At 37.3% G+C, this 17,525-nt stretch overlaps 1 protein-coding gene across 2 annotated transcripts in view; it reads right to left on the bottom strand.

Annotated features, from left to right (window-relative positions):
* Positions 1-3,666: 3,666 nt before the first annotated feature.
* CYTH3 (cytohesin 3) overlaps positions 3,667-17,525 on the bottom strand; it is a gene marked incomplete at both ends in the record, with an annotated part of 48,879 nt that continues 35,020 nt past the window's right edge. For both annotated transcript variants that reach the window (XM_082006962.1, XM_082006961.1), the window contains 8 exons: positions 3,667-3,739; positions 4,310-4,464; positions 4,597-4,668; positions 4,747-4,823; positions 12,040-12,151; positions 12,950-13,098; positions 14,628-14,740; positions 16,767-16,847. In XM_082006962.1, coding sequence (XP_081863088.1) covers positions 3,667-3,739; positions 4,310-4,464; positions 4,597-4,668; positions 4,747-4,823; positions 12,040-12,151; positions 12,950-13,098; positions 14,628-14,740; positions 16,767-16,847 — 832 coding nt within the window. The remainder of the gene's footprint in view (positions 3,740-4,309; positions 4,465-4,596; positions 4,669-4,746; positions 4,824-12,039; positions 12,152-12,949; positions 13,099-14,627; positions 14,741-16,766; positions 16,848-17,525) is intronic.

Raw genomic sequence — 17,525 nt, forward strand, 5'->3', positions numbered from 1 at the left:
AATTTATTCTGCAGTTGAGTGTCTTTCTGAAAATTTAAACCTGATAATTTAAATTAGTGTGCCTAAAGGTAGGGAAAAGAGGTCTTTTACTTACAAGAGCAGTTATAGCACATGCTGTAAAATTAAGCCTTAAGCTCTAAAAAAAAAAAATCAGCAATTGCTACCCATGTATTCTTGGTAAATGAGGAGCTATACAGTAGTATAGTTTCACGCTTTATTTTTGAGAAAAATCTCCAGATTTAAGCAACAGGTCTTAATGATAAATGAAAACATTAATATTGCAGTGGATTTACACAGGACGTTGTATTTTTAACAATGATTGATACAGAGTATTTGTCATGCAAGTCACTTGTGTACACCAAGTAATACTTATATCAATACATATCTGTACAGTATTTACATTTTATATTTAAACTCTAGCTAGAAACATTTTCCAAGAAAATATAGAAATGAAACTGGTAAGCCACAAGTCTTAATTTGTAGCGTTTGGTCTACAACAGACCTAGCTTTTCCAGCAAGCATATCTACATAGATATGTAATAAATCTTAAAAATATGTATTGTTTTTCTATATGAAGCATTATAAATGCTGCTCAGTTTACAAAGGTTCAGTTTTGTACCAGTTTAAAACGGTTCAAAATGTTAAGTGACATAGAGCTTATTTTGTCAGAATATTGTAAAATTTAAGTCAGTCCAGCTGAGCTTAAGTATTATATACAGTTCTCTCCCTAGACTGCACTGGTAACGTGGCCGATGTTAGCGGCCAAATGGTGTAGACGCTGAGCGGAGCCATGCACGTGGCAGCAGCAGCAGCAGCGTCTCTGTCTGGACCCTGCAGCTGTAAAGGGCAATGGTAAAACCAAAGAGCTGAAGAATTACGTGAGTTTCAGTGCAACAGGAAGGGAGAAGTCTGTCGTCCCCAGAGGACTTTTCCTCAGCATGGCCAAACCGTAACAGATACTGCTTTAGGCCACCGAGCAGCTAGTCTTGGTAGCCACCCCTGGACTTGAAGCCCAATAAAAAAGGGAAAGGTTGAGAGATTTTTTTCTTCACCCTCGTGGATAGTACCTGATTTGGCCAAAATTTTCACAAGCCACTTTGTTTTACTGGCCTCGTGGCTGGTGGAAATTTTGGGCCAGTTTCACTCCCTGTTAATACTGTTACAAAGAACATTTGAAATCAAAGATTATCACACACAAGAATGCTATTCCATTAGCTTTGGTAAATTAAATAGATATATTGAGCACCACAAATAGCTGTTTAAGGTGTTGCATTTTAATGCTAAGAAATAATATTTTTCCTGCTATAATATCCTCAGTTACATGTTACTCTAAATAATTATTTCTGCCGGATATAAGAACATCAAACTAAATACAGCAAATGAACTCTCAAGGCATTTCCTTCATGCTTATAGGCAGACACCCTCACCTGGTTAAATAAATAGATTTTCTTGAAGGTGATATTTCAGAAGATAAGAGTTGATACAAAAGTGCTTCATGGCTTACAAACACTTCTATAATCTCACATTTCTCCAGAAATACTTTATTTGCTGCTTTTCACCTTTATACTCATTAGTACCACTGATTCTGGCTTATCACTATTTGCATTACGAGCCTACTTGTCCAAAGCTGAAACTGATGTTTGCATTGCTTGAAAACAAAACTTGAAGTTGCAGAACAGAAGACTCAAGACAAGAGATGTTAGTAGCTCTGTAATCGTGCTGCTTTGCCAGTCTAGGACATACAACTTAAATTGTTTCTATAAAGAGTTTAAATGTGTTCCATTAAGCAAAGATATCCCCACACTGATCCTTATTCAAGGACTCTACCTTCTGTGGTTGTGTTTTACTCCCTTGAAAGTACCCAGATTTAAACATTCATCCAAAGAGACTGCAATTCCACACATTCTGGGGAAAATCTAAGGTGTAGAAAAGTTTACTTTGCTCTCTTCCCCTCAGCTTTTTTGGCAAACATGCAATAAAGCAAAACATTCACAGGCTGACACCCCATGCAAAACAAGGCAAATTAGTAAGACAGGAACAATGAAACAGACTCTCCCTTACAGTTAACAGGAGATTTGAAACAGATCAATTTAAGTCTGTGTTTTTGCCAGTGCAGCTCATTTCCCTATACTGTATCCAGAGATGCCTCCGTAACTCCAGCAAGCGGAATTGCTTTGACAAAGTACCGGGTCTCCAAAGCATTCATTGGCACAGGAGGCATGGCTCAGGTTCAACAAGTTTGTGGAAAACTGAGAGCTAGCAGAAGCAGTAGGGTCCAAAATACCACTTTTTGCCCCCATTGTGGAATTAGGGGCTTTACCTTAAGAATGGCATGTACGCTATCCATAGAAAAGAGTTGTAGTAAAATCTGCAATAACAGCTTACATGAAAGACTATCAGTATGACCACAGAAAGATCTTCCACCAATTACAAAAAGAACAAACAAAAAAAAAAAGACAAACGTGCTTGTGGAAGAGTTTAGCTGCGCTAGGTAACTGATGTGTAAGATTTTATTTTGGAAGTAAAAATAAGGTTGTCTATTCCTTTTTTTCAATTTCAACTGCTGAAGCACAGATCTGAAAAATCGCCTTTAAGAATGCAATAAAAATACTGAACGTTTCTGTACATCCAAATTTTTTTATCAAGCAAAGGAATGAATCCTGCTTGCTCTAACTATCTAGGGCTGTATCTTACAGAAAGATTTCACCTTCCTGGCTTTTCCCTTTAAAAACATTATATGCCTGTGAAATTAATTGGGGGTGTTTTCACATGCAAAGCCTAAACTCATGCAAGCCCTGTCATCTTACTCCGTTAGTAGTAACTTAGTGTTAATTAAACTACAACATATCTAAAACATAAGAAGGATGTTACTATATAAAAAGCAGATTAAACCAGTCATTAAATATTACTGCTTATTGTGAGTGTATGAGCAGACAGGAATGACTTTTAGCCTACTGGCAAACATCAAACCACATCTGTACTTAGTGTCATGTCTACAGACTCAAACCTTTGCTGTTGGGACCTGCGCGTATTTCAGTGCATATCAACCAAACCCTTTGGCACAACTAGTTAACTACGTAGCTGCCAGTCTACCGCTGAGTTGCATTTCTGAAGAAAAGCTATTTCCATAAAGGTAGGAGAGCGAATCCTAAATGAGAGCTGCACTCAGCTGTTCATTTACTGCAAAAACACACAAGACTTGAAGACTGATATTAAGATTGTGGGTTTTCTGCTTACAGAAGAATTAAGTGCTAGATCATGCTGTACTCCACTTTTGGTGCTGCATTTTAGTGAGAGATGAAAGTCTTAGAATTACTCCTCCATTTATGGGAAATGCGCTCGCTCAAGTAACAGGTATAGGACATTTTACTATTAGCCTCAATTTCCTTCCCTCCCAACCCAAGTAAACTGGAGTTGTAACTAATGGAAGTGAAAACTAGGCTTCCATGTTTTCAGTTGAATTAAGTTCCAATATAATAATCCTAAGATTTGAAGCTTATGTCAAATTATATGCCAATAACTATTTACCCTGAAAGGTCTTGCCAAGTATTGTCATAGTCAAGTCTATATATCTAAAATTTACAGTTATTGTCCAATTTTTACGTTATCACTCAACTGTATGCTCATTTATAGGTTGATGCAGGTATACAAGTTGCTGATCGTGTTCTATTTCTTATTGGCAATTCTTCGCTTTCTTGTTGCCAGCATATCATAAAAAGGATCCCTGCTGATACTTGCTCTAGAAGAGAAAAAAGGAATCATCAGTTTGGTTAACAAATACCTGTTTTTGAAAACTAAAACAATTTTGTTCTCTCTTCCCTGTGGATGACGCTACACTCTTAATAAGGTAATGGATGGCTGACTCTTTTTCTAAAGAAATATTTGTGATGCTTAGATGCTATTCAGCTGTGATTTGTTAAGCATTCATACCTTCATCTTGACCATTATTTACTTACATAAATATTTCTATAAAATGCTTTATAAACCTTACAAGATAAAGTCAAGCTGCAAATGTTTAAAGCTGCACTGAACATGCAGTCGAATTAGGGTTAAAGACGATTCACACAAGGCTTTACATTTGTTTAAAAGAAATTTAAAGAAAAAAAATCTACATTTTCCTCATTTGAGTTAGTAGCACTATTTCCTTAGGACCAGACAGTAATGGGAGACTTGTATGTTGATCCATCAACCCCACGTAGCTTGTCATTCAAAATCCTTCAAATGAGTTAGAATACAAATTCTCTTAGTATCTTACTCCAAACAGAGCTTACACTTCATTTCTGAAAGACATTTAAGACTTTAAACTCACTTGATAGATTTAATCCACTCTTCCTTTTCTTCTGGGGTGGGAGCAGATATTCTATACACTACATGGTTGCCTTCCACCACTCTACCATCAGCTTCAGTTTTACATGCTTTAATTACTTGACCTTTATGACTGGGATTATAGAGCTCAAAGCAGTTCTGGAGGATAGAAATGAAGAAATAAAAACAAAACAAAACTGACAAACATCTTCATTTAACACTACATCTAAGTTCTACATGGTTTACTTATCTTCATTAAAAAAAAAAAACCAAACACTGAAATTATCTTACTGGTTTTCTAGGGTCTTCAACTTCTCTTATGCTAAGATTTTCTAACGGGATAATTCCTCTAGGTTCTTTGTCCTAAAAAAATTAGGAAAATATCACATTAGCCATTTAAATATCTTGATTACAAACAAAGCTCCTGTAATATATACTCACTGTTGTGTACTCAAAGTAATACAGGCAATTATCAGTCAGAATAAACCATCTCCGTTTCCACGTTTTTACTCTTCCCCCTACAATCAAAAGATATGGCCGAATTAAACATCTGTTGCTGTCACAGCTTCCTACAATGGATAAGAAAGTAATTTAGTTCTGCTTGTTTTTCAAAATATGTTTTAATTACTTAATTGTAAATGGATCAGGCACAGATGAGCCGAGGTTAAAGGAACATGTTACTGTAACTCTTGTATTAAGATCGAACTCCTGAGACAGCCTTAACTATGGTGTTGCTGACCAGCCACAAAAACTGGATGGTCTGAAGTTGCAGACGTCTCCAGTCTTACGGAGGCTGAACGCAATAGTTCAGCAGTCAGACCTGCTCCCTCTGTCCATGTTGTTTACTGCATCAAAAATATTATTACTATACAGCCCTCAGAAATGCAATCAGTGCTGCTATGGCAAAAGCCAAATCACCAGCAAAACCAGTAACTGGGTTCCAGCAACAGGACCAACCCTTTCCACAGCCTGTCTTGGACAACGAAAGGGTCCCATCAATAAAATTAAAGGCATTTTATCACCTTCTTTCAGTCCACTCATAAGCATACGTGTGATTAAGAATCTATTTCTACTTTCAGATTTAACATCAAGTGCATAAGATGCTTATAAGCATCATTAGCAGAACAAACATTACGTGTCAACAACACACAGCAAATCCTATGCCAAAATGTACCATTTTTAGTCACTTTTCATCATTTAGTATTTTAAAAACACGTTCTCTTCATGGATTAATCTATCATTGAGTACACCTGACAGAAGAAATACCCACTGATCCAAACGTGCCAATTTTTCCTGCATTAACCGTTTAGACAGCAGCAACCACAGAGCTCCTCTTTCTTACACCTGCTAATGTCACAGTATAGGGAACAGTTCCTTTTAGAAACACACATTATTGTCTCGGCTCTTTCAGCTCATTTTCTGACATCAGCTACTTCAGAACATGTCGAGCATTCCACAAATACATCATTTTTAAAACTCATTTCCAGGAAAGACAATTGTAGACAAAGCATTCATGTTATTAATATACAGGCTTAGTTCCACCATAGTTATCTGACTTCAGGATTACGTCACCACCTGTGCATCATCCATTCAGCACTGATTTAACCTCATTAACCCCAACATCTCAAAATAGTTGATCTTGCTATTGAACAGTCATGCATAAAAGAGTACCATTAATGCACACAAGACCCCTAATTTAATCCAAGTCATATAACTAAACCTAAGACATGAGCATAATTTTTTAATCTCTTCATTCTACTTGAGACAGCTGGGTTTTTTGTTTAATACAGAAATCCAAATCATATTGAGTTAAGCAACAATTCCAGGAATACAATGAAATTTCTTGATACCAGCCTACTATGTGTTTGCATTGCAGACTGAGTATGTTGCATGTCGTATCTTTGTTTTTCTTGGTTTCATGACCTAGACGGTAACCCAGTGCTAACACACCGCAATGTTTAAGGTACTCAAACTTTATGTTTCCACTACATGCACACACATCTTAAGAAAAATTTAATCTGCAAGCAAGTGCGGTGAAATAAGAGAAGGCATAATAGTGCAAGATGCAGAAGCCGTGACAGAATGAATGGTTGAGTGAACTAGAGACAGTGAGGGAAGAACTGGTGGCATTTTAGTACAACCACTATGACAGATCCTCAAATAAAGCATTGTAGAAACATTAAAACTGGCACGTAAGTCACTAGAAAAATTCCCACCACCTTTACTGAGAGCTGGTTCAAGTAGCAGGAAGTATTTGGGCTAGGAACGGAAAGCTGACGAACTGTAGCCCGACTCACTTCCAGATCAATGAATAAGCAGCAGCCGAGTCAAGACGACTGCCAGGGCAGCCCTTCCTATCACCATAACATGACATTTTTCATATAACCCAATGTTCATTGCCGTGATTTTGTCACATTCTGCTCTCTAAGGTTAACGGGTTAACATCATTTAACATCTTTATGGCACAAAAACATCACCACGTTTTTCAGGCTAATAGGTAACATCAGCTAGCATCAAATGTCATGGCTCGCCCAGTTCTAGCAGAAAAACAACTCAGCAGGAAAGAAGGTGAAACAAACAGGCAAACAGGTTACCATCACAGCTTAAACCGAACAAAGATGTTTCTCAAACTGTGATGATATGCCAAAACATGATAAAAAAATAATAAAGTAATAACCATATATTTAAAAGGGGGCCTGCTTATAATTTAAGGCAGAAGCAACGGACTTAAAACACACACCTCCTAGAACAATATGAAGTGCCAAGTAGTAAATGACAGTTGAGTTTGCTGAAATTTTTCCTGACAACATCCCCTCCCTTTGGAAAAGCCAGACTTCTCAAACCTGAAACCTTTTGTTATCAGTCTTGATGAAGATTTTGTCACGAAACATTTCCCAGCTCCAGGGCAGTACTGACATTGAAGCCAGAAAGAAGATTAAATATTTCCAGCAGCATTGCTTTTGCTGCTCCCTTCTTCTTAAAACAGCCAGTAGCTCACCGGGTTACAGCACCCAGCTGAGTCACAGAAATAGACCCCAAGTCCTTGCTCCACCAAGCTATGAGTTACTCTTCTCTTCCAGGGGGAAGCAGCAAGGCAGGATTTTTTTGGCAGGACAATATTCTCACATAGAAGTCTCTGTCTCTGCCCACCCACCCCCACTATTTAGTTGCCGCTGTCAACAGCGCAGAAACTCTAATAAAGCCTGAAAGGCAATCTAATCTGTACTCATCGAGTTTGCAGGAGTCACCATATAATATGCATTTAATATGCCTTTACAATGGGCTAAAACCCAAGAAGCTGGCTGGTAAAGCTTTGCGGCCTGTAAACACTGCATGCAAGATTAATGGGTAAGAACTCGTGATAACAAAACATTCTTTTCCTTGGCCGAGATTACTGTAGGCTCACAAAACAACAAAGGGTTTAGTACTACACTTCGTATCTTATTCCAGCTTCCAGCCTTTTAAAGATTAAAACTGGAAAGAATTAAGTTAGAATTAAGTTCGCAGAAGAGGGTCAAGAAAATCAGAGTATGAATCCATAAACATTTATAGAAATGGAGAGATATGTGGCATACATCTCAGATCTAGCTGATTAACTAAAATGCAAAGACATCTCAAACAACAAAATAAAGCAGCACGGTATCTTGTAGGTGGAAATTTAAGGAAACTACAAGAAAAGGCCACAACAAGGCAAAATACACAGAAAGAGGAACAGAAACGCTCTTCACCTATGTAACCCAACGTAGGATAATTTTTTTTTTTCAACTCTGGGCAAAGTACAAGCTAGAGTACAAGGTAGAAGAAACCACCTGTCCTAAATGGAAAAACAACTGGCAATGACTTAAAAAACACCAATTTCAAAATTTAAAAAGGCCTTAAGACTAAAGGCAGCTATGTATCTAAAGTTACATCTTAAATTCTATCCAAATCTTCAGCGCATTTATAATAAGCTTGAGGGGAGAAAGACGCACACATCAAGAATTTTTTTTCTTCTCGGTTCACTTAGATACCTCCAGGCAGAACAGACTCAGGAACTGTACCGTAACACAGATGACTGGAAGAAAGTTTAGGTTTCTTTAAAAAAGAATTTTACCTCGACTGCAACATTAACTGCCTCACCCTAGAAGAGCACCAGTTGCCACGGGAGCCAGGCAGGTACCGGAAGGCACCAGTTTCCTGATCAAGCACCGCTATTCTCTCGCCCCGGATTAGGGAAGAGAAGCGACATCCTCTCAAGGACAGATGCGCTGGAATAAGCGCCACTGGCGGGACGGGCCTGGATGCGAAGCTTTTGGACAATCTCCAAGCTCTCAGTAACTGCCTGACTGGCAAAAAAAAATTAACACAATCATGTGTCTGGCTTGAATCATTTCCTCTCCAGTTTGGTGGAAGAATGTCACAGTTTCCCTCCAACTAGAAGAAAATATTACGCAAACCAAGCTATTTGCCAAGAGAAGCTGTTTTAGGCAAGGAAACGCCTCCCTGTGCAAAATGATTGTTACTCGGGCATTAGAACAGAGAGCACAGACAACAATTTCAAAATACCTTGAAGTGGATGGCAGAAAATTCCATGGTACCAACACCACTAATAATTACAATGCAGAAAAATCTAAAAGCTCATAATGTCTCAAGCTACTCTAAGTGAGGATTCATTAGCACTCAGCAGCTTTCAGTTTTCTACCTGTAGCATTCATTTTCATTACACCATGCTTCAAACAATGTAGAACTGAATGATAAGTTAGGTTTACCAAGATAAAGATGTCTATATAAAGCTGAGTCTAGATAGATAAAACCAGAATTGTTGTCTTGCTGCCAGGTTTGACACTCAGACTTACACAAAGTCACCTCTGAACAATTCAGAGCAGCAAATCCTCCAAAAGCATTCAGCACTCTCCCAGCTTTCTAAAACCCAATGCCAGGCTAGAGAGCTGGGGTGGTCTTTAGGACAGATGAATTTTACAATATATGAATGTTTCATGAAATCAATCTGCTGCCCAGAGGGTAATCAATACAGTGAGCTGGAATACTAAAGAGAGAGGCACAAGTAGATAAATGGGAAGAGTTGACTATAAGAAATAACACACACAAAACACTATTCTTGACACTCAGGGTTTGGGAGTTGTCTGAGGCTTATTTATAGTTTTATATAAAACTTTCTATTTCAACTTTTAAATATTATCACAACTGAGCACTTAGAACTATCATGCAGGAAGAGAGTCTCTTAGCATTTCAACAATATTGAAACTTTTAATATCGGCATCTTCAGAACCGAAGGAAACCCTACTCATTTCACCAGAAGTGTTTCCCAACAGAAACGACTGTAAAAATGCAAACACAGTGGATCAAGACAGCACTCTCCATCATCCAGTTTAAGCCTCCTAGCAAATAGGAAAAACAAGGAAGGAAGGAAAGGAGGAGAAGGAAAAAAAAAAAAAAAAAGAAAAAAGGATTGACAGGTTTATTTCTGGTCACTGCATCTAAACTAGCAAAATGTATTTGCCTGTACCAGTCTGTGTCTGCTGAAAACAACTGCAGTCTTTCACGGAAGCGCAGCTTCACGCATTTACAGGCTGATTTACCAGAGGCTTCTGGGCATGTTTCATTTCTTTATTCAAATAACCCTCATGCCACAGGAGTGTTACGTGCAACACCCTTCCGTTTCACACACGCTTTTACTGTTGGGTTTTCTGTGCGCTGTCTCTCATCTACACAAGAGGAAAAGTTGGTTTTATTGACCTTGCGCCAGAGCCCGAGATGGATTGTGCAGAAGTATCCAGCAGCTCTCACTGACTTTCAGGCACCTTTTTTCCTCAATTTCTTTGTTCCTCTATTTTTTATTAGATCTCTTAAATGTCTTTCATTGACAGTTTCTTCCACGAGGGATGTTGTCACTCCTCTACACACACTCACGCTCTTGCTTGCACTCTCAGTACGTGTACGAGTATGTGAGAGCGCACTGGCAACAGAAAGAAACATGCACAGTGTGGGCTTACATCCAACCTCTTCTCCAGAAAGCACATTTCATCTACATCATCTTGAAAACCTTTCTGTTGAGATAGCTATCACCTCATGCTACAAAATGGAGAAAAGCTGCAAAGTCATCTCTGAAACTGTGCCAGCTGAACCAATGCATGTCAAAAAGCAAGAGCTTTTCTTTTTTTGTAGTTAGACAAAGAGCTCTATAGCATCTGTAGTGCAGACGTCAAAATAAGACACTGGAGATTAATTAATTACAAATGCTTCCTTTTCACATCTATTTTCTTCCAGCACTAGCATGACCACTAATTTCCAAGTGCAATCAGTGAAGTGGGCCCATGGCTCTAAGCAGGCTCTACTTTCACCATCCCCACCCTCGTGTGCACCCCCCAGCACACATCCCTTTTCACACTTTAGTCACTATTCTCCAAATGCAAAGTTCTTTCTACTTTAACAAGAAGTTTACACTGAAGTGGCCAACAACTGGCTCTGTTGGACTGTGTACTGGTGTTTCTTAAATAAGAAGTTTATTTCATTGAAAAACACATGTTAAAATAAAATTTCAGCCTCCTTTCTATAAGAAAAAAAATTCCCTAAGTGCAAGTGAAAAAGTGAATCCCATAAACAAGGGCATCTTGCAGTGCCAGGAGACTGCAAATTACCAGAGGTTTCCACAATCCTAAACTTGGTGCTCATTTAAGAGTCTGTTAAGTAAGCTAAATATATGATTTAAAATGGCAAATAAGCAGAAAAAAGAACAGCTTTTATAAATGCATAGTTCAAATGTAATCAATCTCTCCAGAAGCTAATATAACTGATGTACAAGTAACAAAATCACCCTGGAACTTCATGAAAAGACTAACACCTGTTGTTTTCTCTCAGTAGAGATTGTTCTTCCCTTGTTATGTTCTTCAATGAATGAGAAAAGTATGCTTGAATAGTCGTCTTTATTTTTCTGCTTTACATTTTCTTTCTTCTTTTGCCGAAGACACACGCTCGCATGTGAGCTAGACACTGACATGCCAGTCTTTCAGAGTACCACTGACGATACTGTTAGTGACACTGAGTGAAAAAGCAAAATGCTACAATAAACTTGATTTCAAAAAAAAGAAAAAAGAAAACAGGAGGAAGGAGGAAGAAAATAAAAGAATGAGCAACTGAAGAAGTGGGGACTGGAGAGCAATCAGATACGTACCTCCTAATGCAGAATAAGCAGAGACAGCCAGTCACAGAACAGAAAGGTGATAGGTCATAGGCCATAAGGAAAACAAGAAGGCACATTTAAACCACTCATTAAAAAATCATAGCCAAAACCAAACCAAGAGAAACTCACAAATAATATGGAAAAATAAAGACATACAAAAATAACTATTTGAAGAGAAATCCATTATTTTGTACACAGAAAACTGCACTGAAGTATCACACAGTTTTCTGAAATGACCTTATGGAGACTTAGTTGTTATTCATCAGTCACAGCAGGTAAATACCATACGGAGTTTCCTTTTTGTCGCTGAGGTTTTATTTCTCATGTACCAGAAATAAAACTCCAAAGTTTGAAACAAGATTGCTAACTGATACATAAAATAAGAAGTAACAACCTTCAGATGTAAAGGAGTTACTTGTTTCGGTTCATACATTTTTAAATACAAGTTACAAAGTTAATCCTATTACCTTCACAAGAAAGCAGATAGACACGGAAGCGGCAAACATGCTAACAACGAACAGACATACAGCAGCAAAACTGCCCTTGTAACTAACCTAATTTCAGCAGCCAGCCTTCTCTATCTGGATTAAAAAATGTATGCGTTAGATCATTTCCATCATCCTCTGGAATTTTAAATGGCTCATTCTTAATACTTTCATATAAATTCTAGAAGAGGAAAAAGAGGAGAAAGACCTCATTAATAAATGTCTAACAGAAAATGTAACCAGGACATCCTACTGCTTCTCACACTATCTGTATAAAAAGCATAGGAAATACAGTCCATGAAGCACTGGACCATCCCTTCTCAATCGTTGTTTACTCCTTCGATTAAGTTTGATTTTAAACTACTTCATCTACAAAAAAGTTTCTCTCTTTTTTTTTTTACAGATTTTTGTAAGCACTCCTAGCAAAGACATTTTTTCTTTAACTTCAGCATTCCACATTTCAAAGGTTTCAGCTTCAGGTCCCATTTAGTACAAGTTTTGCCAAACAAATCTGGGTTTTCAGAAAATGGTTTAGAACATCACACTGTCTGAGAGAAATAAGTATTTTTAATCTCAATGGACAAGAGGAGGCTCCAAAAGACACATGAAAAGAAATGAGAAGCAATAATGAAACAATGACTTTTACTATTTTTTCTGTGTCTCTGGCTTGTCCAGAAATACTACTTTTTTTCCACAAGAAGCCAATTCCACCAGAATTTTTACATCAGCAAACTAATGAGAGATAAACAGTTTTTTCTCCAGAATCTACTCTCCTTAACAAAAGACTGCATATAGGGAGAACTAGAGCAAAGCAGCTGCAAGTATCAGAAAATGGTTCTTTCAGCTACTCAAAAAGTTATGCTTGCTAGAAAATCTTGTTCTTCCTTTCCCTTGACAAATCTGCCTAAGAACTATTGTACACATCTTCTAAGTTTCCTATTAAAAACACGAAGCAATTGTCTTACCCACTCTAACTTACCCGTAGCAATTCTTCTGGAAGGTCTCCACCCTCATTAATTCCACGATTCATGGAAATAAACCTCTCTACTGTTGGTTTATCTCTTACATTGTGGTTGTGCAGACTGGTATTTAACATAATGATCGCAAATGACAGCACATAGCATGTATCTGAAATAAAATTCGAAAAAATTATTTATTTCTCTGTGTGTTGTGGCAGAAACCGGTAAAATTAATATATAACTCATCCTGACTGATAAAGAAAAAGAAACAGGTAGTCAAAAAAATCCTGAACACTATCCACAAAAGCAAAGTCTCATTTTTCTTTAAGCTGTTGAAGTAAGCCCACGAAGAAAAAATATGTAACAATTCCAATTAAAAGCCAGTATGAGAAAAACAGTACAAGAGAACCCAATTTTTTTTTTTTAAATCTTCAAAATCATTGCTATCACCCTAAATTAACATTTCATTTGAAACACTGAAGTGTTCTTGGGCAAACATTCTCTAGATTGCTTGCCCAGATCATATTGGTATATCCTATACTAAACAGACCTGGTCAATCAGACTCCTACTTAAAGTACTTCCAAAGAGAAAGAACAGTCTCTTCAAAATAGTATTTGAACTGCATTTAAACAAACTGAAAATTATATTGACTCAATTTGTTGGCATACACGAGGTGGCTAGTACCACTGAATAATATCAGAAGATGACAAAGGAGATCTTACCATGCCTCTTGACATGGTTATGATTACAGTAAGTTCTCCCAGAATTCAAGTACAAGATCCTGTGTAAGAAAAAGCAGGATGGAAACCTCCCAGCTATATAGAGGAAAAATGTGTTTGCATCTTCAGCATTTTGTTTTCAGTAAGTATTTTCCTCTGTAGCTGGTGCAGACCTGCTTTACATTAACCTTTTCCTTGCCTATTTGTTCCTCAAACTAAGTGATCAACAGCAAGCTATGTGTGTATGTAACTAAACAGAACAAAAATGCCAGACTGCTAGAGCATTCTGTGCAGTACCACAAAATTTTGTTAGCTTTTATGACTTGAGTAATTCTAAAACAATTAAACAGAAAACTGAGGTGTATTTCTAACTGAGATAAATTATTGCTGAACAGACTGCTAAAGAGGAAGGATAGGTCCTTGTAACAAAAATAGATGACTTTCTAGATAATATACTATAACCACGTATAGGTGGGCTTGATACAGAGGTAATCAGGTGCAAAGTCCTTGTAACTGGCAGACTAAACTATTGGTTTCTTCTGCCTTCAAGCCCCCGAGAATCTTACTTTTCCAATTCCTAGATAAAAGCTTCAGTGACATTTCTGAATGTGTGCTGTAGAAATATGTAGAAAAACACACTCATAAAGTGTGTTTTATACTTTAATTGGCTTAGATATATATTAATGCTGAAGTTTTATAAATGGAGATGCATTCTGACTATAAGCTTGCACCTCCCGGAAAAAAAGTGTAAGATTAGACAGTCGCATTTTCTCAGTTCTCAGAAATTTCTCATTTCACATATTACTTTATCCTGAACTTCCGAACTGGCCATCGTCTCCTTGCATCAGATGTAGAACAACATGTATGATCCAAAATAGATATCGATATATAAAAATATATATATAAACACATACACACACATTATATATATACACACACACGCACACTTAAGAACTCTTGTTGTTTCCTGTAACTAACCTGTAGACTGGAAGACTCCTGGGTTACAAAGGCAATAGCGTGAAGCAAAAGCTTCCATCATACGATCAATTTTTTGAGCCTCTCCTGGGAGTCTGAAGCTCCACAGAAATTGCCTACAGAAGGAAAGAAGAGTTGTTAGACTCATTCAAATATTTATATATTAAGCATATATTACTAATAATCAGAAACAAAACAAAGCAAAATTTAAAAAATCAGCAATGTCTACATAAAATGTCCTGGAAATATGTTCTCAATCTCTCAACACACAAGTCAGGAGCTATTATAAAGCAACATGCACAGATGGCTAGCCCAGTAATTCAGCCAGCAACACTGCATGCTATCAGGCAAGATAATACGGCAGTTCATATTCTGAGACTCTCTTTTTTCCAGACTAGTAAACAATTTTCTGTATGCATCCCATTTTTGCCATGAGAATGCTACGAGGAAACAAATCAGTTCAATCCTCCCTGGGTTTCTTGGCTACTAAAAGCAGTAAGCACTCAGCTAGGCTTTACTTACAATGCAAAAAGACACACTATATAAAATATTTCTGGTAGGGGAGAGAAGCAAGGAATACAAAAACACTTAACATCTTTACTTGACTACTCAAACATTTAAATGAAAGGTAACAACAACAAGAAAAGCCCCAGTGCTTAGAGAGGTGCTGCTTGTCTAGTATAACTTTACCCGACAAAAATCAGACCCAGATCTTAAAAATAAGGCTCACGGTATCACCTCAATAATTTTGTAATATATGCAGGAGATGCTGTTTAGCAGCATGAACTGAAATAGAGTATGTACACTGATAACTTACTCTTTCTACACATAGTTACACTGGAATGCATACAGGACAGAAGTCTTCACAAATTTACTTTTGGCACACTGTGGCGCTAAAAAGCTCCAATGAATTTAATCACTTCTTCTTTTCTTTCTTAGCAAAAGAATCATCTAAATTAAAACAGGATGTAAACCAGCAAAGTTACATGCTCTGCCATGCAAAACAAGTTCTCAATATTCCCTGTATGCTGGGTGCCAATATAGTAACCATTTATTCCTGTCTTCATCTTAGGACATTATATTAAAGTGTCACAGGCCATCTTTAGTTTGTCAGCTCTATATACTGTCTTTTACTCACCTCATGTAATGTTCCAACCCAGATCACGAATTTTGTAAGCTACCAAAATACAAACATTTAATAGTAGCAGCTGCTAAGGAAGAATAAAGTCAAACCTAACGTTATATTGGGTAAAAGAGATAGGCGTACGAAGCCTCCCAGACAAGCTTCAGCAGCCAGAGAAAAGGCTTCCTTAGCTCAAGCCTCAGGCAGCTCAAGTTATCATCACCACATCACTCAACCATAACAAAGCTGTTCTGACTCCACATCACAAGCCACTGCACCAGAGACAAAGATCACATGGACATTTCAATTTATCTGGTGTCAGGAGGAGGTCACTTGTGGCAATGATACTGGCAGAACTGTTTAAATCAGCTTAATTTGGTAGATCTATTATGGATTTCCATCAAGATGAGAAAGGACTTCACAAGGTCACACTATATGCTGGCATCCCAGAGGAATCAAGTAAACTGTTCACTCAGAAAGGGAAAAAAGTACACTAAGATATTACACTTTCTTTCACATGACAAGTTGGAAACTGAGGCAAGGAGAAGGAAATTACTTGATTCAAAGTTTACCTCTTTGCAATTGAACATAATCACTGACTATGGTCAGCGGGATTCACCTCCTCCCTGCCCAGAGGAACAAGTTGAGGTGGAAGGAAAGGAGAAAGAAAATGGCATTTATTTGCTTGGGTCAGGGGTTTGTTCGTTTTTTACCTATCTCTCTGCTAAGATATGAAACAGATCTTCAAACGTCCACATATGACAGGCACGCCAGAGAGTTACAGATGTGTTTTAGTCATTTGTATTTGTCTGAAATAATTAGTTTTTACCTTCAAAGGTAGCACATACACAAGCAATTAGGAGGGTTAAAACAGAGCTGTGTCTGCTAACTTGCACAGTAATGCGTATAATCGTGCTGAGCTGTAGATCAGCTTTCTGACAAGTAAGTCACAGTGACTCATATGAACATGCAATTTGATAAAGGAAGCTCAGTTCAAAAAAAAGAAAGAATTTACTCACCTTAAGGCTTGTACAAGATTGAGATCAGCGAACTCATGGAGTTCAACAAAAGCCTGAAGAACTTTAATATTAAATTCATCTCTACGAAAGACAAAAATGGAAACAGACAATTACAATTCTGAACTTTAAAGGCTTGTTAATTATCTCCATTTGCTTCCAAGAATAAGCAAGGAAATAAATGATCATGCTGATCAAATCATCAGAAATAGTTTAGACATTTGAGAGGTATTTTAATATTTAACACTAGTATTTTTCCCATTTTAGTTGACTTTAAAAAGATATGTTAGCAAGAGCCGGTACACTTGAGCTGATTTTAGCACTGCTTATTTAAAGGACCTGAAAATAGCTTGGCTGCTTTTTCTTCACATTTGTTATTACTGCACCTGCCTTGATACAGGATGATATCTGATAAATTTATCCAACAAAAAGTCTTTTGCAGAAACTGTGTCATGAACTCTTAAAACAAGGGTTAATGTAAAATTAATTTCTTTAGCCATACAACACATGAAAAACTATCCTGCTTTTTCCTTGAAGAACAGAAAATATTAAAGCAGTGTATTAATTTATGTACAAAGATGTGGAACAGAAATGCTTCAACTAATTGTACCTAAGAAAGAGAAAAACTTTTTAAAAGAGCTACTTAGTACGTAGTATATTCTTACTTCATTCTCAAAAATCCTTACAATGAAAGTTTACTAAAATCAGAATAGATTTTGAAGGGACTTCCTCTCACCTATCTTTTATGCTGCTATGTAAATC

The sequence above is a fragment of the Phaethon aethereus genome, assembly GCF_964289735.1.
Source record: "Phaethon aethereus genome assembly, chromosome: 15".
NCBI classification, from domain to species: Eukaryota; Metazoa; Chordata; class Aves; order Phaethontiformes; family Phaethontidae; genus Phaethon; species Phaethon aethereus.